This window comes from Lampetra planeri, unplaced genomic scaffold, assembly GCF_965212315.1.
Source record: "Lampetra planeri unplaced genomic scaffold, kcLamPlan1.2.h2 scaffold_335, whole genome shotgun sequence".
Lineage (NCBI taxonomy): Eukaryota > Metazoa > Chordata > Hyperoartia > Petromyzontiformes > Petromyzontidae > Lampetra > Lampetra planeri.
This window is the reverse complement of record NW_027615158.1, coordinates 32,591-60,449: the sequence shown is the minus strand read 5'-3', so window position 1 is coordinate 60,449 and position 27,859 is coordinate 32,591. Positions and strand designations below refer to the sequence as shown.

At 53.6% G+C, this 27,859-nt stretch overlaps 1 protein-coding gene across 1 annotated transcript; it reads left to right on the top strand.

Annotated features, from left to right (window-relative positions):
* Positions 1-7,987: 7,987 nt before the first annotated feature.
* Positions 7,988-13,029, top strand: LOC144740893 (chromosome-associated kinesin KIF4-like). Its single transcript, XM_078623594.1, has 5 exons — positions 7,988-8,179; positions 8,995-9,084; positions 10,743-10,909; positions 11,565-11,785; positions 12,768-13,029. The coding sequence occupies exons 1-5, from the start codon at positions 8,048-8,050 to the stop codon at positions 13,007-13,009; spliced, it is 852 nt and encodes a 283-aa protein (XP_078479720.1). The 5' UTR covers positions 7,988-8,047; the 3' UTR covers positions 13,010-13,029.
* Positions 13,030-27,859: the final 14,830 nt, after the last annotated feature.

The following is a 27,859-nucleotide window of genomic DNA, read 5'->3' as shown; positions in this document are numbered from 1 at the left end:
CTTCCTGGTAGGCCACCACTAAGGGAGTTTCCATCTTGGAGTAAATGTCGTTATTCCATGTACCCACGTTCAATACTGTCCGCAATCGAAATACATTTCCGGGTTTGACCAGGGGTAAATTTAGCAAAAATGCCAGCTGTCTAGTTTGGGGGTCCACATGTATGGGTGTGGCTGTACCCATGTTGAAGGCAATTTGTACTTGAGTTGGACTGATTGTTTCCGGGGATGCTGCTTGTAGCACATCTTTTATCAGTGTTGGAGTTACCAGATATGACGGAATTTGTCCTTGTATAAGATCACTGATGCTGCCGCTGGTGCTACGCAACAAGTCTTGGATCACCCACTGAATTGGCTCTCGAATACTCTCATCTTCGTATAGATCTCGGATTGCAGAACTCAATTCTTGGAATGTTAAGTTAATCATGATAGAATGTAGGTTTACGAGAACCACGGTGTCTCGGAGGGTGGATCCCATTTCGACCAGATTCTTTTGTTGGTGTTGTATTTGCTGATGGATCTGATGCATATCGAGCTGTAAATTCTCGATACCTTGCGTGAGGTGTCCAATCTTTACGGCGTTGGATATGGATACTCCTAGTGTGATTAAGGAGCTAAAACCGGATAGTATTCCAAAGACCCCTCCCAGGCCGATAGACCTCTTGGAACGTGTTAGGTTGACAGTGGTGGGGGGAAGTATCATGGTTCTTTGTAATTGCTTCAGGATCGTTCCGACATTCTGTTCACTGTATCTTAGGAAGTCATAATACCATATTCGGGTTGCTTTGGTAGCTTGGGGTGGTAACTTCCCGAAGTGCTTCTTTACCACCAAGGCAGTTTCCAAGGAGACATAGACTTGTTGGGTTACTATTTTCGTTTCGGTTACTAGGAAGCTGGAGGAGTCTCTCAGCATCACCCCGGATTCTGGTCCTGGCTTGATCAGCTCTTGGCTCCCTTCTAGCTTGGCAAGGTACGTTAGCAGGAGCGTGAGCAGGAGGGCTGCCATTTCCTGGAAAACATGTTACATATTATCGTAGTGTGATATGCCCATTAGTTTAGTTCCCCCCCCCCCCCTTTTTCCACCTTTATTCCTCATCTTGCTCCACCAGCACAGGGTACGGTTTGATTTGGTTGATGTGCACCCACTTGTATTGCTGCTCTCTTCCTGTCTTTGTGATTTTTAGCTGATATACGACTGGGGACATTTTGTCAACAACCTCGTGTGGTCCTGTCCAGGAAGGCAGGAATTTCCTGCACTTCTGTTTTCTTTTCTCGTAATTGAGGTACCACACCTGGTCTCCTAGCTGGTATTCTGCGTGGCTGGCTTTTTGGTCATAGTATGCTTTGCTCCCCTGAGCCTCTACTTGCAACTGGTCCCTGACCATAGCGAATGTGCTCTGTAGGTGACTATTGAGTCCCGTCAGGTATTCAGTTGGCGTCATTGCCGTCGGGGTCTCGTCCTCCGCTGGGACATATAACAGGTGTACTGGGAGGGTCATTAGCCTCCCTGTCATGATCTCGAAGGGTGTCCTGCCTGTAGCTCGGTTGGGTGTGGCTCGCATGGCCATCAAGACTAGGGGTAGTTTCGTATCCCAGTCGCGGCCCGTGGTAGACACATATTTCTTTAGGAGGCTCACGATGGTCCTGTTGGCTCTTTCCACCTGTCCTGAGGGTTGTGGATGGTATGCGACATGTAATTGTCTTTTTACTCCCAACATCTTCCACACTTCTGTGATGACCTCGGCTGTGAAGTGGCTTCCTTTGTCTGAATCGATCGTTGACGGTAGGCCCCATCTACTGAATATTTGGTTGATCAGTAGGATAGCGGTCGTTTCCGCGGTGTTGTTGGGTGCTGGTAAACACTCTGTCCATTTAGAGAATGCACAGGTCACAGTTAGCATGTACTTGTTCCCTTTGGTTGATCGGTTGACAGGTCCTATCCAGTCGATGTGTAGGTTGGACCAAGGATAATCTGTTCCCCTCCTCTGTAGGGGTGCCCTATGCTGTGAGGTCGTTGGCTGGTACTTACAACACACGAGACAGTTGGACACATGTTTGTGTATGTCTTCCCCCATTTTTGGCCAGTAGGCCACCTGTCGCAGCATCTGTCCCGTATTCACCTCGCATCGGTGGCCGCTGCACGGTTCATTGTGGGCGTGTTGTAACATTATTTCCCGATATTGAGAGGGGACTACCCATCTAGGTCGACCGTCTTTTTCGTTTGTGTATACCAGTAGCCCTTTCCGCATTGAGAACCTTTTGATTTGGCTATGCATGATCTCGAGCTCTTTGTTGTCATTCAAGTTGTCAGTAGTGATTGGTTTTCCTGCTGGATCTTGGATATGATCGGCGAGTGTCTTTAGTGTTTCGTCCTCTTGTTGCATTCTGATCAGGTCTTCGGAAGGCTGGGCACTGTTCAATTGGGCTCTGGTTCCAGCTTCTGCCGGGTTCTTCCCACTTCTTGTGACCAGTCTTATCACGGCGATGTCTTGGTTCGTCGACTCTTGTTGTCCGTCTCTGTCGGTTTGGTCTTCTAGCTTCCACGGGGTGCCTTCCAGGCTTCCCACTTTTGCTATGGCATCTGCTTGGTCGTTCCCAGTTTTCTCTTGACCAGGTATCTTGGAGTGCCCTTTGACTTTCTTCCAAAATATCTTCATATCCTTGTTCTGAACCATCTTATCTATGGCCTCGAATAGTTCTCGATGGTGAATTGGTTTATTCCTATGGTTCTTCATCTCGTTTTTTTTCCATATGGGTAGGTGGTGCAGGAAGCTGTGCTGTACGTAGTTGGAATCATTGCACACCACCATGGTCCATATTTGGTTATCGGATGCCATTTGGACAGCGATGTGTACCCCGACCAACTCTGCATACTGGTTTGACTTTGGTCCCAGCTGAAATCCCTCTTGAATCCCTGTGAGTGGGCCAGTTTCCCAAATGACTCCTGACCCAGCGTGAAGCTTGTTCTCCCTCATCTGGGAGCATCCATCGATGTATACCACTGGTAGGTCGGCACATGTCTCCTTCCTGAAGGGCAGGTACCTGTTGTCCTCCGGAGGTATCTTTTCGTCCTCTGCTTCTACGCTGTCAAAGGTACAATCATGTAAATCGGCAAGACCTTGGGCCATTGGACTTTTCTTGTTTTTTGCGTATTTCACTGTGATTGGTAGGCCTTGGAGTGTCAGTGCCCAGCTGGCTATTCGGCTGCTGGTTACGCGGCCCTCTCGAATCTTCTTACTGTTGAGGTATGCCAAGGATTCATGATTCGTTTCCAGGATGATCTTCTCTCCGTTCAACAAGTTCCGAAAATGTTGTATGGCCCAGATGTTTCCAAATATCGCCTTCTCACACTCGGAGAACTTCATCTCCACTCCCCGGAGGGCTTTGCTGGCATAGGCAATAACTCGTTTCTCTGCTTCCTGTCTCTGGTACAGTACCGAGCTGATACTATGATCTGAGTATGCGGTCTCCAGGTAGTATTCTTTCCCTTTCTCTGGGTATGCTGGTGTAGTAGCGGTGTGTGGTAGTGAGTAGCTGGTGTAGTAGCTGTGTGTGGTAGTGAGTAGCTGGTGTAGTAGCTGTGTGTGGTAGTGAGTAGCTGGTGTAGTAGCTGTGTGTGGTCGTGAGTAGCTGGTGTAGTAGATGTGTGTGGTAGTGAGTAGCTGGTGTAGTAGCTGTGTGTGGTAGTGAGTAGCTGGTGTAGTAGCTGTGTGTGGTAGTGAGTAAGCTGGTGTAGTAGATGTGTGTGGTAGTGAGTAGCTGGTGTAGTAGCTGTGTGTGGTAGTGAGTAGCTGGTGTAGTAGCTGTGTGTGGTCGTGAGTAGCTGGTGTAGTAGCTGTGTGTGGTAGTGAGTAGCTGGTGTAGTAGCTGTGTGTGGTAGTGAGTAGCTGGTGTAGTAGCGGTGTGTGGTTGTGAGTAGCTGGTGTAGTAGCGGTGTGTGGTAGTGAGTAGCTGGTGTAGTAGCTGTGTGTGGTCGTGAGTAGCTGGTGTAGTAGCTGTGTGTGGTAGTGAGTAGCTGGTGTAGTAGCTGTGTGTGGTAGTGAGTAGCTGGTGTAGTAGCTGTGTGTGGTAGTGAGTAGCTGGTGTAGTAGCGGTGTGTGGTAGTGAGTAGCTGGTGTAGTAGCGGTGTGTGGTAGTGAGTAGCTGGTGTAGTAGCTGTGTGTGGTAGTGAGTAGCTGGTGTAGTAGCTGTGTGTGGTAGTGAGTAGCTGGTGTAGTAGCTGTGTGTGGTAGTGAGTATCTGGTGTAGTAGCTGTGTGTGGTAGTGAGTAGCTGGTGTAGTAGCTGTGTGTGGTCGTGAGTAGCTGGTGTAGTAGCTGTGTGTGGTAGTGAGTAGCTGGTGTAGTAGCTGTGTGTGGTAGTGAGTAGCTGGTGTAGTAGCTGTGTGTGGTAGTGAGTAGCTGGTGTAGTAGCTGTGTGTGGTAGTGAGTAGCTGGTGTAGTAGCGGTGTGTGGTAGTGAGTAGCTGGTGTAGTAGCTGTGTGTGGTAGTGAGTAGCTGGTGTAGTAGCGGTGTGTGGTAGTGAGTAGCTGGTGTAGTAGCGGTGTGTGGTCGTGAGTAGCTGGTGTAGTAGCTGTGTGTGGTAGTGAGTAGCTGGTGTAGTAGCTGTGTGTGGTAGTGAGTAGCTGGTGTAGTAGCTGTGTGTGGTAGTGAGTAGCTGGTGTAGTAGCGGTGTGTGGTAGTGAGTAGCTGGTGTAGTAGCTGTGTGTGGTAGTGAGTAGCTGGTGTAGTAGCGGTGTGTGGTAGTGAGTAGCTGGTGTAGTAGCGGTGTGTGGTAGTGAGTAGCTGGTGTAGTAGCTGTGTGTGGTAGTGAGTAGCTGGTGTAGTAGCTGTGTGTGGTAGTGAGTAGCTGGTGTAGTAGCTGTGTGTGGTCGTGAGTAGCTGGTGTAGTAGCTGTGTGTGGTAGTGAGTAGCTGGTGTAGTAGCTGTGTGTGGTAGTGAGTAGCTGGTGTAGTAGCTGTGTGTGGTAGTGAGTAGCTGGTGTAGTAGCTGTGTGTGGTAGTGAGTAGCTGGTGTAGTAGCGGTGTGTGGTAGTGAGTAGCTGGTGTAGTAGCTGTGTGTGGTAGTGAGTAGCTGGTGTAGTAGCGGTGTGTGGTAGTGAGTAGCTGGTGTAGTAGCGGTGTGTGGTAGTGAGTAGCTGGTGTAGTAGCTGTGTGTGGTAGTGAGTAGCTGGTGTAGTAGCTGTGTGTGGTAGTGAGTAGCTGGTGTAGTAGCTGTGTGTGGTAGTGAGTAGCTGGTGTAGTAGCTGTGTGTGGTAGTGAGTAGCTGGTGTAGTAGCGGTGTGTGGTAGTGAGTAGCTGGTGTAGTAGCTGTGTGTGGTAGTGAGTAGCTGGTGTAGTAGCGGTGTGTGGTAGTGAGTAGCTGGTGTAGTAGCGGTGTGTGGTAGTGAGTAGCTGGTGTAGTAGCTGTGTGTGGTAGTGAGTAGCTGGTGTAGTAGCTGTGTGTGGTAGTGAGTAGCTGGTGTAGTAGCTGTGTGTGGTAGTGAGTAGCTGGTGTAGTAGCTGTGTGTGGTAGTGAGTAGCTGGTGTAGTAGCTGTGTGTGGTAGTGAGTAGCTGGTGTAGTAGCTGTGTGTGGTAGTGAGTAGCTGGTGTAGTAGCTGTGTGTGGTAGTGAGTAGCTGGTGTAGTAGCTGTGTGTGGTAGTGAGTAGCTGGTGTAGTAGCTGTGTGTGGTAGTGAGTAGCTGGTGTAGTAGCGGTGTGTGGTAGTGAGTAGCTGGTGTAGTAGCTGTGTGTGGTAGTGAGTAGCTGGTGTAGTAGCGGTGTGTGGTCGTGAGTAGCTGGTGTAGTAGCTGTGTGTGGTCGTGAGTAGCTGGTGTAGTAGCTGTGTGTGGTAGTGAGTAGCTGGTGTAGTAGCGGTGTGTGGTCGTGAGTAGCTGGTGTAGTAGCTGTGTGTGGTAGTGAGTAGCTGGTGTAGTAGCTGTGTGTGGTCGTGAGTAGCTGGTGTAGTAGCTGTGTGTGGTAGTGAGTAGCTGGTGTAGTAGCTGTGTGTGGTCGTGAGTAGCTGGTGTAGTAGCTGTGTGTGGTAGTGAGTAGCTGGTGTAGTAGCTGTGTGTGGTCGTGAGTAGCTGGTGTAGTAGCTGTGTGTGGTAGTGAGTAGCTGGTGTAGTAGCTGTGTGTGGTAGTGAGTAGCTGGTGTAGTAGCTGTGTGTGGTAGTGAGTAGCTGGTGTAGTCGCTGTGTGTGGTCGTGAGTAGCTGGTGTAGTAGCTGTGTGTGGTCGTGAGTAGCTGGTGTAGTAGCTGTGTGTGGTCGTGAGTAGCTGGTGTAGTAGCTGTGTGTGGTAGTGAGTAGCTGGTGTAGTAGCTGTGTGTGGTAGTGAGTAGCTGGTGTAGTAGCTGTGTGTGGTAGTGAGTAGCTGGTGTAGTAGCTGTGTGTGGTAGTGAGTAGCTGGTGTAGTAGCTGTGTGTGGTAGTGAGTAGCTGGTGTAGTAGCTGTGTGTGGTAGTGAGTAGCTGGTGTAGTAGCTGTGTGTGGTAGTGAGTAGCTGGTGTAGTAGCTGTGTGTGGTAGTGAGTAGCTGGTGTAGTAGCTGTGTGTGGTAGTGAGTAGCTGGTGTAGTAGCTGTGTGTGGTAGTGAGTAGCTGGTGTAGTAGCTGTGTGTGGTAGTGAGTAGCTGGTGTAGTAGCTGTGTGTGGTAGTGAGTAGCTGGTGTAGTAGCGGTGTGTGGTAGTGAGTAGCTGGTGTAGTAGCTGTGTGTGGTAGTGAGTAGCTGGTGTAGTAGCTGTGTGTGGTAGTGAGTAGCTGGTGTAGTAGCTGTGTGGTAGTGAGTAGCTGGTGTAGTAGCGGTGTGTTGTAGTGAGTAGCTGGTGTAGTAGCTGTGTGTGGTAGTGAGTAGCTGGTGTAGTAGCGGTGTGTGGTAGTGAGTAGCTGGTGTAGTAGCTGTGTGTGGTAGTGAGTAGCTGGTGTAGTAGCTGTGTGTGGTAGTGAGTAGCTGGTGTAGTAGCTGTGTGTGGTCGTGAGTAGCTGGTGTAGTAGCTGTGTGTGGTAGTGAGTAGCTGGTGTAGTAGCTGTGTGTGGTAGTGAGTAGCTGGTGTAGTAGCTGTGTGTGGTAGTGAGTAGCTGGTGTAGTAGCTGTGTGTGGTAGTGAGTAGCTGGTGTAGTAGCTGTGTGTGGTAGTGAGTAGCTGGTGTAGTAGCGGTGTGTGGTCGTGCACATCGCCACTGGGGAGACAAAGGCGGCCGGGCGTGGTGCTGGCCACCCACCCCCTCGTGTGCCACAGTGCCGGTAGCCTTCATAGGTGCTGCTACTCGCTAACAGCACTTGCCCCTACAGTCTGCTGAGGTTATACAGGGGATCTTTGTCTTTGTGAGCGAGTGCGGAGTAGTTTGGCCGGCTAGAAGGGGCTAAACCATCGCTGCACGGGCTTAGAGAAGCAATGGTTCTGAGATCGGGTGGGTGAGTGAGTGAGTGAGTGGTAAGGGCGTAAGGTAAAAGATTGGTGAGTGGGTGAGTGGTACGGGCTCGAGAAGAGATGGACTGATGGGTGAGTGGGTGAGTGGGTGGGTGGAGAAGAGATGGACTGACGGGTGAGTGGGTGGGTGAGTGGTACGGGCGAGAGAAGAGATGGAGTGACGGGTGAGTGGATGGGTGGGTGGGTGAGTGGGTGAGTGAGTAGGTGGGTGTGTGGGTGGGTGGATGAGTGAGTGGGTGGGTGGGTGAGTGGGTGAGTGGGTGTGTGGGTGGGTGGGTGGGTGGGTGAGTGAGTGAGTGGGTGGGCGAGTGAGTGGGTGGGCGAGCGAGTGGGTGGGCGAGCGAGTGGGTGGGCGAGCGAGTGGGTGGGCGGATGAGTGAGTGGGCGGATGAGTGAGTGGGCGGATGAGTGAGTGGGTGCGCGGGTGGGTGGGCGGATGAGTGGGTGGGCGGGTGAGTGAGTGGGCGGGTGAGTGAGTGGGCGGGTGAGTGAGTGGGCGGGTGAGTGAGTGAGTGGGTGGGCGAGTGAGTGAGTGGGTGAGTGAGTGGGTGGTCACCACCCACCCCTCTCCCCGCTCACCGTCTCGCAGGCTACAACGCCACGGTGCTGGCGTACGGACAGACGGGTTCTGGCAAGACGTTCACGATGGGCGGCGCGTACAGCGGCGACGCCGATCCACACTCCACCGGGGTCATCCCGCGGGCCGTGCACGCTCTGTTCCGTGGGGTGCAGTCACGTGACGCCTACGAGTTCGCCATCTCCGTGTCGTACCTGGAGGTGCGTCACGTTCGCACGCGTGTCACGCACGTACACGCACGTACACGCACGCACACGCACGTACACGCACGTACACGCACGTCATGTGCACACGTGCACGCACGGGCACGCACGTACACGCACGCACACGCACGTACACGCACGCACACGCACGTACACGCACGTCATGTGCACGCACGCACGCACACGCACGCACGCACACGCACGCACACGCACGTACACGCACGTACACGCACGTCATGTGCACACGTGCACGCACGTACACGCACGTACACGCACGCACACGCACGTACACGCACGTCATGTGCACACGTGCACGCACGTACACGCACGTACACGCACGCACACGCACGTACACGCACGCACACGCACGTACACGCACGCACACGCACGTACACGCACGTCATGTGCACGCACGCACGCACACGCACGCACGCACACGCACGCACACGCACGTACACGCACGTACACGCACGTCATGTGCACACGTGCACGCACGTACACGCACGTACACGCACGCACACGCACGTACACGCACGTCATGTGCACACGTGCACGCACGTACACGCACGTGCACGCACGTGCACGCACGCACACGCACGCGCACACACGCGTACACACGCGTACACACACGCGTACACACACGCGTACACACACGCGTACACACACGCGTACACACACGTACACACACGTACACACGTGTTGTTGTCGTGTTACACAGTTGTGTTAAACTGTTGTTGTTGTGTTAGACAGTTGTGTTAAACTGTTGTTGTTGTGTTAGACAGTTGTGTTAAACTGTTGTTGTTGTTGTGTAGATTTACTGGGACAAAATCATCGACTTGCTGTACGTGGGCAAAGACCGACCCTTGCTGTCCGTGAGGGAAGACCCCAAGGAGGGCATCAAGGTGAGACGCTCTCCTCCTGGTCACCACTTACTATTGGTGGCCACCCCGTCCGTATGTACGTGTGTGTGTGTCTCTGTGTGTGTGTGTCTCTGTGTGTGTGTGTCTCAGTGTGTGTGTGTCTCAGTGTGTGTGTGTCTCTGTGTGTGTGTGTCTCAGTGTGTGTGTGTGTCTCAGTGTGTGTGTGTGTCTCAGTGTGTGTGTGTGTCTCAGTGTGTGTGTGTGTCTCAGTGTGTGTGTGTCTCTGTGTGTGTGTGTCTCTGTGTGTGTGTGTCTCAGTGTGTGTGTGTGTCTCAGTGTGTGTGTGTGTCTCAGTGTGTGTGTGTGTCTCTGTGTGTGTGTGTCTCTGTGTGTGTGTGTCTCAGTGTGTGTGTGTGTCTCTGTGTGTGTGTGTGTCTCTGTGTGTGTGTGTGTCTCTGTGTGTGTGTGTGTCTCTGTGTGTGTGTGTCTCTGTGTGTGTGTGTCTCTGTGTGTGTGTGTGTCTCTGTGTGTGTGCGTGTGTCTCTGTGTGTGTGTGCGTCTCTGTGTGTGTGCGTGCGTCTCTGTGTGTGTGCGTGCGTCTCTGTGTGTGTGCGTGCGTCTCTGTGTGTGTGCGTGCGTGCGTCTCTGTGTGCGTGTGTGTGTGTCTGTGTGTGTGTCTGTGTGTGTGTGTCTCAGTGTGTGTGGTTGTGTGTGCCTGTGTCTCTGTGTGTGTGCGTCTCTGTGTGCGTGTGTGTGTGTCTCTGTGTGTGTGTCTGTGTGTGTGTGTCTCAGTGTGTGTGTGGTTGTGTGTGCCTGTGTCTCTGTGTGTGTGCGTCTCTGTGTGTGTGTCTGTGTGTGTGTGTCTCAGTGTGTGTGTGGTTGTGTGTGCCTGTGTCTCTGTGTGTGTGCGTCTCTGTGTGTGTCTCTGTGTGTGTGTGTATGTGTGTGTGTGTGTCTCAGTGTGTGTCTGTGTGTGTGTGTGTGTCTGTGTGTGTGTCTCTGTGTGTGTGTGTGTGTCTCTGTGTGTGTCTGTGTGTGTGTGTTTGTGTGTGTGTCTCTGTGTGTGTGTGCGTGTGTGTTTGTGTGTGTGTCTGTCTGTGTGTGTGTGTGTGTCTCTGTGTGTGTGTGTCTCTGTGTGTATGTGTGTGTGTGTGTCTCTGTGTGTGTCTGTGTGTGTGTGTGTCTCAGTGTGTGTGTCTCAGTGTGTGTGTGTGTCTCTGTGTGTGCGTGTCTATGTGTGTGTGTGTGTCTCAGTGTGTGTGCGTGTCTATGTGTGTGTCTGTGTGTGTCTGTGTGTGTGTCTCTGTGTGTGTCTGTGTGTGTGTCTCGGTGTGTGTCTCGGTATGTGTCTCTGTGTGTGTGTCTCTGTGTGTGTGTGTGTCTCAGTGTGTGTGTGTGTCTCAGTGTGTGTGTGTGTCTCTGTGTGTGTGCGTGTCTATGTGTGTGTGTGTGTCTCAGTGTCTGTGTGTGTCTGTGTGTGTGTCTCTGTGTGTGTCTGTGTGTGTGTCTCGGTGTGTGTCTCGGTATGTGTCTCTGTGTGTGTGTCTCTGTGTGTGTGTGTGTGTCTCTGTGTGTGTGTGTGTCTCTGTGTGTGTGTCTCTGTGTGTGTGTGTCTCTGTGTGTGTGTGCGTGCGTGTCTCTCCTCCCTCACCCCCACCCTCACCCCTCCTCACCTCACCTCCCTCTCCCCCCCGCGGTAGGTCTGCGGCCTGACTGAGCGCTTGGTGGCATCAGCGGAGGACATGATCTGCTGCCTGGAGCAGGGAAACCTGTCACGCACCGTGGGAGCCACCGCCATGAACGCACAGTCCTCCTGCTCACACGCCATCTTCACTATCACCATCGAGCAGCGCGGCAGGGAGGACAGGTGGGGTGGTGGTGGTTGTGGTGGTTGTGGTGGTTGTGGTGGTGGTGGTGGTGGTGGCGGTTGTGGTGGTGGCGGTTGTGGTGTTGATGGTTGTGGTGGTGATGATGGTTGTGGTGGTGGTGATGATAATGATGATGGTTGTGGTGATGATTGTTGTGACGATGATGATGGTTGTGGTGGTGATGATGATGATGATGATTGTGGTGATGATGATAATGATGGTTGTGTGGTGGTTGTGATGATGGTTGTGGTAGTGATGATGATGGTTGTGGTAATGATGATGATGGTTGTGGTGGTGATGATGTTTGTTGTGATGATGATGATGATTGTTGTGGTGATGATGATGATGGTAGTGGTAGTGGTGGTGATGATGATGGTTGTGGTGGTGATGATGATGGCTGTGGTGATGATAATGCTGGTAGTGGTGGTGATGATGATGATGATAGTGATAATGATGATGATGGCTGTGGTAGTGATGATGATGGTAGTGTTGATGATGATGATGAAGGTTATGGCGGTAGTGATGATGATGACGGTGATGATGATGATTATGATGGTAGTAGTGGTGTTGATGATGATGATGATGACGGTTATGGCAGTAGTAGTATTAACGACAACGCTCATGATGTCCGCGCCTCCCCTCCCGCTCGCTCAGAGAGAGTCACTGCCGCAGCAAGCTACACCTGGTGGACCTTGCCGGCTCCGAGCGTGCCAAGCGCACCAAGGCGGTGGGTGACCGCCTGCGTGAGGGCATCAACATCAACCGCAGCCTGCTGGCGCTTGGCAACGTGATCAGCGCGCTCGGGGAGGAGGGAGCGGCATGGCGGGCTCACCACGTGCCCTACCGTGACTCACTGCTCACGCGGCTGCTGCAAGGTGACTGAGCCACGCGCGCAAGATGCACACGCGTGACACGTGGCACGCACGTGACACACACGTGACACGCTCGTGGCATGCGCGTGTCACTCACGTGGCATACGACGACCCTCATGGTGACCTGCGTGTGTGCGCGTGTGTATGTGTGTGTGTGTGTGTTTGTATGTATGTGCGTGTGTGTGTCTGTGTGTATGCGTGTATGCGTGTGTGTGTGTGTGTGTATGTGTGTATGTATGTGTGCGTGTGTAGTGTGTGTATGTATGTGCGTGTGTATGTATGTGTGTGTGTGTGTGTGCGTGTATGTAAGCGTGTATGTATGTATGTGTGCGTGTATGTATGTGTCTCTCTCTTCTCTGGGAGGTAACAGCCTAACCCTCATGGTGGCCTGTGTGTGTATGTGTGTGTGTATGTATGTGCGTGCGTGCGTGCGTGTGTGTGTGTATGTATGCGTGTGTATATGTGTGCGTGCCTCCCTCTCTCTCTCTAGATTCTCTGGGAGGTAACAGCCTCACCCTCATGGTGGCCTGCGTGTGTGTGTGTGTGTGCGTGTGCGTGCGTGTGCGTGCGTGTGTGTGCGTGTATGTATGTGTGTGTGTGTGTGCGTGTATGTGTGTGGGGAGCGGTAGTGTAGCGATTAGCGCGCTGCGCTATGAACCTGGCGACCCGGGTTCGATTCCCGCTCACGGCTAACACCAATGACGATTATCTGAACCAGTCCTGGGCCTCCCCTAGGTCGACTCAGCCTTAAATGAGTACCTGGTGTGGTGTGTAAACTTCGCCACTGGGAAGACAAAGGCGGTCGGGCGTGGTGCTGGCCATCCACCCTCTCGTGTACCGTTCCGGCCTTCATAGGTGCTCGCTAACAGCACTTGCCCCTACAGTCTGTTAAGGCTATACGGGGGGATCTTTGATCTTTGTATGTGTGTGTATGTGTGTATGTATATGTATGCGTGTGTGCGTGTCTCTCCCTGTCTCTCTCTAGATTCTCTGGGAGGTAACAGCCTGACCCTCATGGTGGCCTGCATCAGCTCGGCCGACTCCAACCTGGAAGAAACCCTCAACACTCTGCGCTACGCTGACCGTGCGCGCAAGATCAAGAACAAGCCGATCGTGAACCGTGACCCCAACACGGTCGAACTGCAGATGCTCCGGCAACAGGTGTGTTACCTCTCGACACCGGAGACGCAGAGGGAGATTCTAGCCCCCGCCTGCCCCCGTGTGTAGCCTCTTTCAGACTGTAGCAGCAGCAGTAGTAGTAGCAGCAGCAGTAGTAGTAGCAGCAGTAGTAGCAGCAGCAGCAGTAGCAGCAGCAGCAGTAGCAGCAGCATCAGCAGCAGCAGTAGCAGCAGCAGCAGTAGCAGCAGCAGCAGCGCTTAATGAAGGCCGGTATCCAGAGGTCGCAATCGGGTACCCGATACCCGTACCCTACCCGATACCCGGTTACCTGTACCCGGCCGGGTATGGGTATGGCCGGGTATCGGGTAGGGTACGGGTAGGGTACGGGTAGGGTACGGGTAGGGTACGGGTAGGGTACGGGTAGGCCGTGAGTCACTGGTGAGTCTCCGTTTGTCACTCATTTCCCAACGTCTTGTCTCTTCTCACAATTCAAGTTCCTAGAATCAACCCACCCGCGCCTACAACGTGGCTTCATCCCAGAGGTCGCAACCGGGTACCCGATACCCGTACCCTACCCGTACCCTACCCGTACCCGGCTGGGTATCGTCGTCGTTGTTATCGTCGACCGAGAGTTTTGCGTTTCTCTGTTGCAGGTTCAACAGCTGCAGGTGCAGCTGCTGCAGGCTCGGGGTGGAGGTATCGTCACGATGCAGGGGTGGGTCTCTCTCTGTGTCTCTCTCTGTGTCTCTCTGTGTGTCTCTCTGTTTCTCTCTGTGTGTCTCTCTGTTTCTCTCTGTGTCTCTCTGTCTCTCTGTGTCTCTCTCTGTGTCTCTCTGTGTGTCTCTGTGTGTCTCTGTGTGTCTCTCTGTGTCTCTCTGTGTCTCTGTGTGTCTCTCTGTGTCTCTCTGTGTGTCTCTGCGTGTCTCTGCGTGTCTCTGCGTGTCTCTGCGTGTCTCTGCGTGTCTTTGTGGGTCTATGTGGGTCTCTGTGGGTCTCTGTGGGTCTCTGTGTGTCTCTGTGTGTCTCTACGTGTCTCTACGTGTCTCTGCGTGTCTCTGTGTGTCTGTGTCTCTGTGTGTCTCTATGGGTCTTTATGGGTCTCTGTGTGTCTCTATGGGTCTATGTGTGTATCTATGGGTCTCTGTGGGTCTCTGTGTGTCTCTGTGTGTCTCTGTGTGTATCTACAGGTCTCTGTGTGTCTCTATGGGTCTGTATGGGTCTCTGTGTGTCTCTGTGTGTCTCTGTGTATCTACAGGTCTCTGTGTGTCTCTATGGGTCTCTGTGGGTCTCTGTGTATCTCTATGGGTCTCTGTGTATCTATGGGTCTCTGTGTTTCTCTATGGGTCTCTGTGTTTCTCTATGGGTCTTTATGGGTCTCTGTGTATCTTTATGGGTCTCTGTGTGTATCTATGGGTCTCTGTGTGTCTCTATGGGTCTCTGTGGGTCTCTGTGTATCTCTATGGGTCTCTGTGTGTATCTATGGGTCTCTGTGTGGTTCTGTATCTCTATGGGTCTTTGTGTCTCTGTGTATCTCTATGGGTCTTTATGGGTCTCTGTGTATCTTTATGGGTCTTTATGGGTCTCTGTGTATCTCTATGGGTCTCTTCTGACGTTCCCCCACCCCCCCCATGCCCCCCCCCCTCGTGTTGGCACCATCATCAGCGGTGGTGAGGGACAGGCCGCCAGCGTGCAGTCGGTGCTGGAGCAAAACCGGAGTCTGCACGAGGCCAACGCCCAGCTGAGCAGGGAGCTGCAGGTGGCTGTGGATCACACGGCGCACCTGCGTGAGAAGCTCATCCTGGTGAGTGGTGGTGGTGAGCGGGTGGTGAGCGGGTGGTGAGTGGTGAGTGTGTGAGTGGGTGAGTGTGTGAGTGGGTGAGTGTGTGAGTGGTGAGTGGGTGAGAGTGCGAGAAGGTCATCCTGGTGAGTGGTGGTGGTGAGTGTGTGGGTGGTGAGTGGGTGAGTGTGGTGAGTGGTGGTGGTGAGTGTGAGTGGGGTGAGTGTGAGTAGGGAATGTGTGAGTGGTGAGTGTGGTGAGTGGGTGAGTGGTGAGTGTGTGAGAAGGTCATCCTGGTGAGTGGTGGTGGTGAGCGAGTGGTGAGTGGTGAGTGTGTGAGAAGGTCATCCTGGTGAGTGAGTGGTGAGTCTGGTGGGTGGGTGAGAGTGCGAGAGTGTGAGTGGTGAGTGTGTGAGTATGTGAGTGTGTGAGAGTGAGTGGTGAGTGTGTGAGAGTGCGTGGTGAATGTGTGAGAAGGTCATCCTGGTGAGTGAGTGGTGAGTGGGTGGGTGGTGAGTGGGTGAGAGTGCGAGAGTGTGAGTGGTGTGTGTGTGTGAGCGTGTGTATGAGTGTGTGTGAGCGAGTGCGTGCGTGTGTGTGAGCGAGTGTGTGTGAGCGTGCGTGTGCGTGTGCGTGTGTGTGAGCGTGCGTGTGCGTGAGCGTGCGTGTGCGTGAGCGTGTGTGTGTGTGCTGTGTGTGTGTGCTGTGTGTGCTGTGTGTGTGTGTGTGCTGTGTGTGCGTGTGAGAGTGCGTGCTGTGTGTGTGTGTGAGAGTGCGTGTGTGTGCGCGTGTGTGTGTGAGTGTGCTGTGTGTGTGAGTGTGCTGTGTGTGTGAGTGTGCTGTGTGTGTGAGTGTGCTGTGTGTGTGAGTGCGTGTGTGTGTGCGAGCGTGTGTGTGTGCGAGCGTGTGTGTGTGCGTGTGCGTGTGCGTGTGTGTGTGCGTGTGCGTGTGTGTGTGCGAGCGCGTGTGTGTGCGAGCGCGTGTGTGTGTGCGTGAGTGTGAGCGTGTGTGTGTGTGTGTGTGAGTGTGAGCGTGTGTGTGTGAGTGTGCTGTGTGTGTGAGTGTGCTGTGTGTGTGTGTGTGAGTGTGCTGTGTGTGAGTGAGCGTGTGTGAGCGTATGTGTGTGCGTGTGTGTGAGTGAGTGAGTGAGTGCGTGTGTGTGTGAGCGCGTGTGTGTGTGCGTGAGTGTGAGCGTGTGTGTGTGAGTGTGTGTGTGTGTGAGCGTGTGTGTGTGAGTGTGCTGTGTGTGTGTGAGTGTGCTGTGTGTGAGTGCGTGTGAGCGTGTGTGAGCGTGTGTGAGCGTATGTGTGTGCGAGTGTGTGAGTGAGTGAGTGAGTGCGTGTGTGTGTGTGTGCTGTGTGTGTGTGTGTGAGTGAGTGCGTGTGTGCTGTGTGAGTGTGTGTGTGAGTGAGTGCGTGTGTGCTGTGTGAGTGTGTGAGTGAGTGTGTGAGTGAGTGCGTGTGTGCTGTGTGAGTGAGTGCGTGTGTGCTGTGTGTGTGAGTGTGCTGTGTGTGAGTGCGTGAGTGTGGTGTGTGTGTGTGCGTGTGTGTGCGTGTGGGTGTGTGTGAGTGTGGGCGTGTGTGTGGCTTCTCACTGGACCCCTTTGCCCCTCTCCCTGGCACCGCCTCAGTCGGAGATGGAGCGCCAGAAGCTGCTGGCGCGCTTTGCCGAGCTGAAGGATCATGAAGCGTGAGTCGCCCCGTTCTGTAGTGTGTAGTGTATAGTAGTGTATAGTAGTGTAGTGTGTAGTGTAGTGTAGTAACAATAGTGTAGTGTATAATAGTGTAGTGTATCTTAGTGTAGTGTGTAGTGTAGTGTATAGTGTAGTGTATAGTGTAGTGTACTAGTACAGCACTAGTGTATAGTGTAGTGTATAGTGTAGTATACTAGTATATAATAGTGTAGTGTATAGTGTAGTATACTTGTATATAATAGTGTAGTGTATAATGTAGTGTATCTTAGTGTAGTGTGTAGTGTATAGTGTAGTGTATCTTAGTGTAGTGTGTAGTGTGTAGTGTATAGTGTAGTGTGTAATAGTGTAGTGTATCTTAGTGTAGTGTGTAGTGTAGTGTATAGTGTAGTGTACTAGTACAGCACTAGTGTATAGTGTAGTGTATAGTGTAGTATACTAGTATATAATAGTGTAGTGTATAGTGTAGTATACTAGTATATAATAGTGTAGTGTATAATGTAGTGTATCTTAGTGTGTAGTGTGTAGTGTAGTGTGTAGTGTATAGTGTAGTGTATAGTGTAGTGTATAGTGTAGTGTATCTTAGTGTAGTGTATAATGTAGTGTATCTTAGTGTAGTGTATAGTGTAGTGTATCTTAGTGTAGTGTGTAGTGTATAGCAGAGGTGGGACAAAGTCATTGTTATGCAAGTCCAAGTCGAGTCGCAAGTCATCAAATTCATGACTCGAGTCTGACTCGAGTCCAAGTCACATGACTCGAGTCCACATCTCATAGGTGGGACAAAGTCATTGTTATGCAAGTCCAAGTCGAGTCGCAAGTCATCAAATTCATGACTCGAGTCTGACTCGAGTCCAAGTCACATGACTCGAGTCCACACCTCTGGTGTATAGTGTAGTGTGTAGTGTAGTGTATCTTAGTGTAGTGTGTAGTGTATAGTGTAGTGTGTAGTGTAGTGTATCTTAGTGTAGTGTATAGTGTAGTGTGTAGTGTAGTGTATCTTAGTGTAGTGTATAGTGTAGTGTGTAGTGTATCTTAGTGTAGTGTATAATAGTGTAGTGTGTTGTATAGTGTAGTGTATCTTAGTGTAGTGTGTAGTGTAGTGTGTAGTGTAGTGTGTAGTGTAGTGTATCTTAGTGTAGTGTATAGTGTATTATAGTGTAGTGTAGTGTGTAGTGTATAGTGTATCTTAGTGTAGTGTGTAGTGTATAGTGTGTAGTGTAGTGTATAGTGTATCTTAGTGTATAGTGTAGTGTGTAGTGTGTAGTGTAGTGTGTAGTGTATAGTGTATAGTGTAGTGTATCTTAGTGTAGTGTGTAGTGTGTAGTGTAGTGTATAGTGTGTAGTGTATAGTGTATCTTAGTGTAGTGTATCTTAGTGTAGTGTGTAGTGTAGTGTGTAGTGTAGTGTATAGTGTAGAGTGTAGTGTATGGTGTAGTGTTTAATGTAGTGTATCTTAGTGTAGTGTATCTTAGTGTAGTGGATAGTGTAGTGTAGTAACAATAGTGTAGTGTATAGTGTAGTGTGTAGTGTATAGTGTATTGTATAATAGTGTAGTGTGTAGTGTATAGTATAGTGTGTAGTGTGTAGTATAGTGTAGTGTGTAGTGTATCTTAGTGTAGTGGATAGTGTAGTGTGTAGTGTAGTGTATTTTAGTGTAGTGTATAGTAGTGTAGTGTATAGTGTAGTGTATAGTAGTGTAGTGTATAGTGTAGTGGATAGTGTAGTGTGTAGTGTGTAGTGTAGTGTAGTATAGAGTGTGTAGTGTAGTGTATCTTAGTGTAGTGTATAATAGTGTAGTGTATAGTGTAGTGTAGTGTATAATAGTGTAGTGTATAGTAATGTAGTGTATAGTGTAGTGTATAGTAGTGTATAGTAGTGTAGTGTATAATCGTGTAGTCTATAATAGTGTAGTGAATAGTGTATAGTAGTGTATAGTAGTTTATAGTAGTGTATAGCAAAGTGTTCAGCATTGGCAGCGTGGGGTGTTGGCACACGCCTAGCGCCCCCCCCCATCTCCCCCACAGGTGCCGGCTTGACATCATGTCCCTAGTGGACACGCAGACTGATGAGGGGTGGCTCAGGCAGCAGCTGCAGCTACTGCTGAGTTTTCAGGAACGCATCAATGAGCTGGAGGTACCACCACCACCATCGAAACATCCTCACTCTCACTCACTCACTCTCTCACTCTCTCACTCACTCACTCTCTCACTCACTCTCTCACTCACTCTCTCACTCACTCACTCTCTCACTCTCTCACTCTCTCACTCTCTCACTCTCTCACTCTCTCACTCGCTCACTCTCTCACTCGCTCACTCACTCACTCACTCACTCACTCTCTCTCACTCTCTCTCACTCTCTCTCACTCTCTCTCGCTCTCTCTCGCTCACTCTCTCACTCGCTCTCTCTCACTCTCTCTCACTCTCTCTCACTCACTCTCTCTCACTCTCACTCACTCTCACTCACTCACTCTCTCACTCACTCACTCTCACTCACTCACTCTCTCGCTCTCTCGCTCACTCTCTCACTCACTCTCTCTCACACTCTCTCTCACTCTCTCACTCACTCACTCACTCCCTCACTCTCTCACTCACTCTCTCACTCACTCTCTCACTCACTCTCTCACTCCCTCACTCCCTCACTCTCTCACTCTCTCACTCTCTCACTCTCTCACTCACTCTCTCACTCGCTCACTCTCTCACTCGCTCACTCTCTCACTCTCTCACTCTCACTCTCTCTCACTCACTCGCTCCCCCACTCCCTCCTGTGCCTCACTCGCTGCCTCAGTCACTCACTCTCTCACTCACTCCCCCCTCACTCCCCTCCCTCCTGTGCCTCAATCATTGTCTCAGTCTCTCACTCTCTCTCTCGCTCTCTCACTCGCTCTCTCACTCGCTCTCTCACTCGCTCTCTCACTCGCTCTCTCACTCGCTCTCTCACTCGCTCTCTCACTCGCTCTCTCACTCGCTCTCTCACTCGCTCTCTCACTCGCTCTCTCACTCGCTCTCTCACTCGCTCTCACTCGCTCTCTCACTCGCTCACTCACTCTCTCTCTCACTCTCTCTCTCACTCGCTCACTCACTCTCTCTCTCACTCTCTCTCTCACTCGCTCTCTCACTCGCTCTCTCACTCTCTCTCTCACTCTCTCTCTCACTCTCTCTCTCTCACTCTCTCTCTCACTCTCTCTCTCACTCTCTCTCTCACTCTCTCTCTCACTCTCTCTCTCACTCTCTCTCTCACTCTCTCTCTCACTCTCTCTCTCACTCTCTCTCTCACTCTCTCTCTCACTCTCTCTCTCACTCTCTCTCTCTCTCTCTCGCCACCGTGGGGTGCGGTCGCACGAACGAGCTGCTCCCGCTCCAACGTTGGTGTGGGTGGAGGCCTGGGCTCAGGTGTGAGCCTGAGCCTGGCCTAGAGAGAGGTGAACTAGGGAGAAAACGCTAGATCATTTGCGTTTTTCTCCTCGTACGCCAGCTGCTATAGTAACAGTTATTATTACTACTGTTGTTGTTGTGTGTTTGTCTGGTCTGTGTGTTTGTCTGTGTGTTTGTTCTGCTTGTTTGTCTGCTTGGTTGGTCGCGTTGTGTGTTGGCCTGGTGTTTTTTTTTTTTACCTGGTTTACCTGGCTTAACACCGCGTGTGTTTGGCCTGTTTGTCTGTTTGTCTGTTTGGTGAGTGTTTTGTCTGTGTGTTTGTTTGTTTGTGTGTTGCTTGTGCGTGCGTTTGTTTTGTTTCTCTGTCGTTTTGTTTATTTGTTTGTCTGCTTGGCTGGACGCGTTGTGTGTTGGCCTGGTGGGTTTTTTTTGCCTGGGTTAACACCACGTGTGTTTGGCCTGGTTGTCGTGTTGGTGAGTGTTTTGTGTGTTTGTTTGTTTGTGCGTTTGCTTGTGCGTGCATTTGTTCGTCTATTTGTCGTTTTGTTTATTTGTATGTTTGTTTTGATTGTTCGTTTTCGTTTGTCTGCTTGTTGGTTCGGTCGTGTGTGAGTTCCTCTGTGTGTTTGTCCTGCGCGTGTGTGTGCCTGTCTGTGTGTGTGAGTTTGTGTTGTGTGTTTGTTTGGTGTATTTTGTTTTTATTTTTTATTTTTATTTTTATTTTTTCATTTTTTTGGTGATTATTTTTTTGTTGCTGCTGGTGCTGCCATGCGGGCGACATGGCTCAGCCCAGCAGCACGGAGGCTCTCACGGATACCCACGGCTTCCGATGTTTTCCATCGTCGGGGACAGCACCCGAGGAAGTCGCCACTGCTGTAGCAACGCACACCGGGCTGCCTGCTGTCCGGGTGGTGCAAAAAGAGAACCGTGGCTATGTTGTGTACGTAGCCACGGTGGAGGCGGCGGCGCGTGTGGTGGAGAAAGGACTCGTAGTCGGAGGTGAGGGGGGGCAGCGGGTACAGTGCACCCCTCTCACAGCACCGACGGCGCGGATCACCATCATGGGCGCTCCACCATACATGACCGACGCGGAGCTGATGGGAGAGCTACAACGCTTCGGCGCGGTGGCCTCGAACATCAGCAGGCTGCCTATGAGAACGCGGAACCCTGCCATGCGACACATCTTGTCTGGGCAACGGCAGGTGCTCCTCATCCTGAAGGGTGGACGCACCGTGTTGGACGTGGCCTTCAAGCGCACCGTTGGTGGCCGCGTCCACACGGTGTACCTGGCCACGACCGAACCACGCTGCTACGGATGTGGCAGCGTGGGACACGTGAAGAAAAATTGCTCCACCAGGGCGGGGTCGGGTGGAGCTGCGACAGGGACGACGCCGACGCTGCAGCCGCAACCGCAGCAGCAGCGGGAGCAGCGCGAGCGGCAGCAGCAGCAGTTGCAGGACCAGCAGCAGCAACAGCCGCAGCAGCAGCAGCAGCAGCAGCAGCGGGTGAGGGAGCACCCCCCGCCGCCGCAGCATGACGTGCAGCAGCAGCAGCCGCCGCAGCAGCAGCGGCAGCAACAACAGCCGCAGCAAGATGGTGCCGGTTCCGTGCCGGAGCGCGGGGAGCCGGCCCCAGAGAAGGAACCCTCTGACGAGGACGGTGGAGAGTTCACCAGCGTCGGAGGGTCGCGGAAGAGGAGGAAGATGGGCAGGCGCGGGAGCGCCCAGCCCGTGGAAACAGCCAAAACAGCCGGCGACGGTACCCAGCCAGCTGACCGCCCTGTGGAGGAGCGGGGGGGGGGGCGTGGGTGACGCGCCCCTGGTGGAGACGACCGAGCCGGGAGCGCGACCTCCGGGCCCGACCTCACCCCCTCCAACGCAGGGAGAGGAACAACTGACGACCGCCACCGGCGCCGTGGCTGTGCCGGGTGGCGTCGAGGCTCCGGGAACCACCTCTCCGCCTGTCCTGAGGGAGGGGGAGGAGATGGAAATGGACCCGGGGGAGAGTGGGCTGCCTGCGAGCGGGATTGTGCCCAGCGAGGGGCCGGCCCCAGAGGGGGTGGCGGGGACGGGAGAGGAGGCCTGCGCCTACGTGGGAGGTGGCGTTACCCTCACCGACATCGGGGGGTGGCCCGACACTGATGACAACGCCGTGCCGGGGGGTTTCGTGCCGGTGAAGGGCGACCCTCCGCCCACCCCAAGGTGGTACGATGAAGCGGCGAGAGAGAGAATGAGGAAAAACAAAATGGGCAAAATTGGGCTCGAGCCCGGGGAGGCCCCCCGTTCCGGGAACGTCGGTGGGCACCGGAGAGTGGGATCGCGTCGTCCAGAAAGCAGCAGCTGCAGCTAACAGTGTTGACTTGGAGAACGATCTGGACAAGAGGAAGTACCCCCAGAAGCTTGGAGGTTGGAGGGATGAGGCCAGGCCGGGGATGTGTACGCCCAAAGCCCTCCTCTTGTGGTTGAGGAAGGTGGACAGGGGGAGGAAGGGGAATGTGGCGAGGGAGCTGACGAGGGCTTTCCCCGACAGGCGCTCCCTTGAGCAGGCAGTAATGGACGTGGACTGGGAGCCACACAGGCACGGGTTCAGCGCGCGGGAGGCTGAACGGGTGATGGATTTGTTGGTCATGACGGCGGAGGCCGCGCCCCCCTCCGACTCGAAGGGCGGGGAGCAGAGGGAGGCCGGGAAGAGGGAGGCCATGGAGGCCAGCGGCGACGCGCAGGTGAAGGCGGTGACCAAAGGGGTGAAACAGCCAGACCCAGCCTCGCCCAGCCCGTCGTCGCAAGGGAGCACGGTGAGCGTCGTCAGCGGCGGCGACCCAAAGGGACAGGCGGAAAGGCCGAAGAGCTGGCCTCCGATGCCCGAGATGGGGTGCTCTCCCGAATACCTCCTTGGTTTCCTGAAATGGTCGTATGGGAGACGAAACGTCCGCGTGCGGGACAGCTTCCCCAACAGGAGGAACTTTATGGGCACAGCCCGGCGTGTGATCCAGGACCCGGACACGTTCGGATATAGTCGCCAGGAGATCTTCCGGCTAAAGGCCTTGTTGATCAAGGTCAGAAAACAGCCACCATCCCCCCCCACCACCCCCTTCTCCCCCGAGGCGTTGAAGAGAACACCACTATCGTCGCCGCCAGCCGGGGGTGAGGAGGTGGGAGCGGAAGAGCTGCTCTGCTAGGCAAAGGGGTGTGAGGGCCCGGATGACGAGCACACCGGACACTGGCTGTGAGCGGTGATGACGTGGTGTGTGATGACGATGAGTGTTTATTGCCATAAAGGCAGATACATTGAATGCTTTGAAAAGCAAAAGCACACCGGACACTGACTGTGGGGCGGTGGCGATGTGGTGCAGAATGATGTTGTGCATTTATTGTTGCCATAAAGGCAGGTATACTGAATGAACCGGAAATATTCCAGCGTAATTTGCGCTGGTGAAATAAACATATAAAAGTCAAAAAGTCTCTCACTCTCTCTCTCACTCTCTCTCTCACTCTCTCTCTCACTCTCTCTCTCACTCTCTCTCTCACTCTCTCTCTCACTCTCTCTCTCACTCTCTCTCTCACTCTCTCTCTCACTCTCTCTCTCTCGCCACCGTTGGGTGCGGTCGTGTTCACCTGGAGCTCCTGCCCTAGCGTTGGTGTGAACGGAGGCCTGGGCACAGGTGTGAGCCTGGCTCGGCCTAGAGTGAGAGTTTATATACGGTTTTTCTTCTAGCATCCTTCCTTTTTGGCGACCTTTTTCTTTCTCCCTTAAAAAGGAAAAGAACCTTTAATCATACGCCCTTCCCTTTGTAGTGGTTTTCTTTTTTTTTCTTTCCTTTATTGCGGCTTGAGGCCACAGCCGTTTTTTTCTTTTGTGCACGATGGAGCACCGCCCGGGACTGGAAGGTCTCACAAAGCGGAATGGCTTCATTGTCTTCCCGCCGCCAACAACGACTGCGGAGGCTGTAGCGGAGGTGGTGGCCGAGATCGTCGGCTACCCCAACGTGTGGGCAGCCCAACGTCAGGACCACGGTGTGGTGGTATACGTGGCAAGGGAGGAGATGGTGGACGGCGTAGTAGCGACCGGTATTGTCATGGGCGAACAACTGCTTCAGTGCACCCCTCTCGCGACACCGGCCATCAGGGTGCTCCTCTCCGGAGCCCCCCCTTTCCTCCCCGGTGCGGCCCTGAAGAAGGATCTGGAGCGCTTTGGGACAGTGGTGTCCAACGTTACGATGGTGCCACTGCGGACGAAGAACCCGCGCCTGGCGCACGTCAAATCCCTGCAGCGCCAGGTGTATGTAATTCCGAAAGATGGCAAGTCAGAAATAGAACTGACGATGAAGTACGCTATCGATGGGCACACCTATATAGTTTTTGCCTCGTCGGTAGCCCTGAGATGCTTCGGGTGCGGTGGAGCGGGGCACACCCGCAAGAACTGCCCGAAGGAGAAAAAGCAGCAGCAAACGCAGCAACAACAGCAACAACAGCCACCACAACAGCAGCAGACGCCGCAGCAACAGCAGCACCAACAACAACAACAGGACAAACAGGAACAGCAGCAACAGCAGGTACAGCAAGAACAGATGCCGCCGCCGCCGCCGCTGCCATCGCCAACGCAGCGACGGGGACAACGGCAGCAACAGCAGCAACAGCAACAACCGCAACAGCAGCAGCAGCAGCAACAACAGCAACAGCAGCGGATCCACCTGCCTGGAGACGCCACGAGCAGCACGCACGGAATAGATGGTGAGGACGACGGTGAAATGGATTTCACCGTCGTGGAAAGCAGGAAAAGGAGGAGGGCCATGCGGAATGCTGCGGCCCAAGGGGGAGGTGGTGGCACCCGCCCGAAGCGGGCAACAGCAGCAGCAAGGGCACAATTCACGACCACGGAAGAGGAAAGTGGCAGTGGCACCGTCAACGCCAGCAGTTGTGACGAAAGTGACAGCTGCGATGAGGTAGCAACGCAAGGCGGTCGTGAGCCTGATGCGCAGACATCGAAAGAGGAGAGCAGAGGGAGTGCTGTCGCGCACGGGGAAGACGTGACCCCCCCCCCCCCCACCTGGTGGAGTACAGGTGGAAGACGGGGAGAACACTCTACCAACACCTGAGAGTGTCGCGGGGTAACCCACCACGGCCGGACCCCACACGGTCGCGGAGGGGGCCGTGATCGGTGAGGGAAGGGACCGCGATGACGATGACACAGCGAGTGAAAGAAGTTATTCCGAAGTGGTGGCGGAGCGGGTGTATGCCCCCCAGGACATCCTCCTCTACCTCAGGGAAAACTTCGGGCAATGGAACCAGCGCCCTGAACTGGCCTTCCCCGACCTGGAGGGGTTTAAGAAGGCTGCCCGCCTGATACTGCAGAAACCGTTGCTTCACGGCTTCAACTCCGGTGAGGCACATCGGCTGCGGGCACTGCGGACGAAACTGGAGAAGCGGAGCTCCCTCTCCCAGGAGCGGACTCCCGTGACACCGCAGGAAGAAGGGAATGAAGAAAACCAATGATGGCCTCCAGCATTAAAATCCTGAGTGTAAACGGCAACGGAGTGAGAGACAGAGAAAGATGGCATCGCGTTTGTCTACTGCTAGAGGAAAACAAAGCAGACATCGCGATGATACAAGAAACGCATCTTGACGCCACCCTATGTGCCCGACGGCAGCCCCTGATAGGTGCCCCTTCCTTCTTCAGCAATGGGGACGGGAATCGGGCAGGGGTAGCCCTCTTGTTCGGAAGAAGATTCACCCCGGAGAAGGTGGTCTTCAGGGAGATTCTTAAGGCGCACCTGATCTCGGTGGACTTTGTAGTTAATGACACCAGATTCAGGTGCTTCAATGTCTACGCCCCATGTAAGAGCAAAGAGAGGAAGGTTTTCTTCACTGACACGCTGCACACCGCGTTGGAGGCGAGCAGGGCTGACGGGGTCGTTGCGGTCGCGGGCGGAGATTGGAACTGCACCCTGGATCCGGCGCTCGACCGCAGCGGCCCCGAGCCGCACCCTGAATCGGCGAGACCACTTGCGAGGACGTTACAACAACTCCGCCTCGCCGACGCGTGGAGGCTGCAAAATCCGACGAAACGGCAATACACGTGGTGCCGCGGCTCTCCTCAAGGCGGGGTGAGCCTCGCTAGGCTGGATCGCATCTACATAAATAAGGATAACACGACTCTCCTCGGTGAATGCCGGATAAGACCGACAGGCATATCAGATCACCATCTAATTACAGCCTTGTTACGGGTGCCCGGGGAGCGCCGTCGCTGCCCTTATTGGCGGATGGATGTGACCCAGCTGGACGAGCAAGAGTTCAAAACGGCGATCAGGGCGTGTTGGTCGCATTTGGAAAAGGACGAGGACCCCTCCATCCCCGCCCCACAGCGGTGGGAAGCCGTCAAGGCGCAGGTGAGGGCTCTCTCTGTACAGCTTGCGGGCCATCGCGCTGTTGCGAGGCACGATGCACTGCGACGCCTGGAAGAGGAGCTGCTCCAGCTGGAAACGGATACAGGGTCCAGCGGGGTAGCGCAGAGAGACGTGGATCTGGCGCCGCCGCTGCTCGAAAGACAGAAACTTTTTAGGGCTGTGACCGATCAGCGGATGCACGCATCCTATGTGGAAAAGAGGATGCGGCATCTAGAACAGATGGACTCGCCCTCCAAATACTTCTTTCGCCTTCAGAACAACAACAGCAACAAGAACAGCAGTAACAATACGATCACAAGTCTGCTGACTGAAGAGGGCAAAACAACAACCTCTGAGGAGGAAATCAGGCTGACGGCCACACGGTTCTTCTCACGCTTGCTGAAAAGCGGAACTACACAACCAGGAGCAGCCGATCTCCTCCTAGAAGGAAGTCCCACCCTGGAGGAGGAGGAGAGAGAAAAACTGGAAGGCCCCATAACCATGGAGGAGCTGCGGGCTGCGATGGCAGGGCTCCCCAGGGGTAAATCTCCAGGCATCGACGGTCTCCCAGTAGAGTTCTACGAGGCCTTCTGGGATATAATCGGCCCCTGCCTGCTGGAGGTGCTGGCGGCGAGCCTGCGAGAAGGACGGCTGCCAGTCAGCTGCAGGCGGGCAGTGGTAGTTCTGCTACCAAAGAAAGGAGACCCGCGCAAGATAGAGAACTGGCGGCCGGTGTCCCTCCTGTGCACAGACTATAAAATAATCGCTAAGGCGATAGCTAACCGTCTAAAGACCATGGCAGGCCGCGTCATCGGCAAGGACCAGACCTACTGCATTCCCGGCCGCACCATTCATGACAGCATTGGTGCGGTCCGTGATGCCATATCCTTGGCCGAAATACACCGTATGAACGCCGGAATGGTCTTCATGGACCAAGAGAAGGCCTTCGATAGGGTGGAACACGGCTACCTCAAAAAACTCTTATCCGCCTTCGGCTTCGGACCTCTGTTTACGGCACAAGTCCAATTACTGTACACCGACATACAAAGCACAATTAAAATCAACCAACGCCTGGGTCCCCCCTTCCCGGTAACGAGGGGGGTGCGGCAGGGATGCCCTCTCTCGGGGTTGCTATATGCGCTGTCACTGGAGCCGTTCCTGAGAAGGTTAAGAACCACCCTGCCTGGACTATCCTTCCCCGGTCCTGACGGAGCGAACCTGAGGCTCTCGGCATACGCTGATGATGTCTGCGTGGTGGTGAACGACAGTGAAGACGTCGTCGCGCTGCGCAGTGCGGTCAAGGATTATGAGAACGCCGCCGGCGCCAAGGTCAATTGGAAGAAAAGCACGGCACTGTGGATGGGGCTACACAGCGCCACGCAACCCGTATCCCTCCCGGGCGGAGTGCAGTGGCGGGATGACGGGATCTTGTACCTCGGAGTGCACCTGGGGAGCGACTCGACGACCAAAAAAAACTGGGAGGAGCTGCGTGCAAAACTCGAGGACAAGCTGAAATCGTGGGAACACCTCCGTGCACACCTCTCCTTTAAGGGCAGGACACTGATCGCCAACAACCTGGCTGCCGCTGTACTCTGGCATAGAATGAAGGCCCTCTCCCCTCCGGAATGGTTGGTGGCCAAAGTCAACAGAGCGCTCGTCGCCTTCGTTTGGGCCGGGAAACACTGGCTCAGGCCCGGCGTACTCCATCTGCCGAGGCACGAAGGCGGACAGGGCTTGG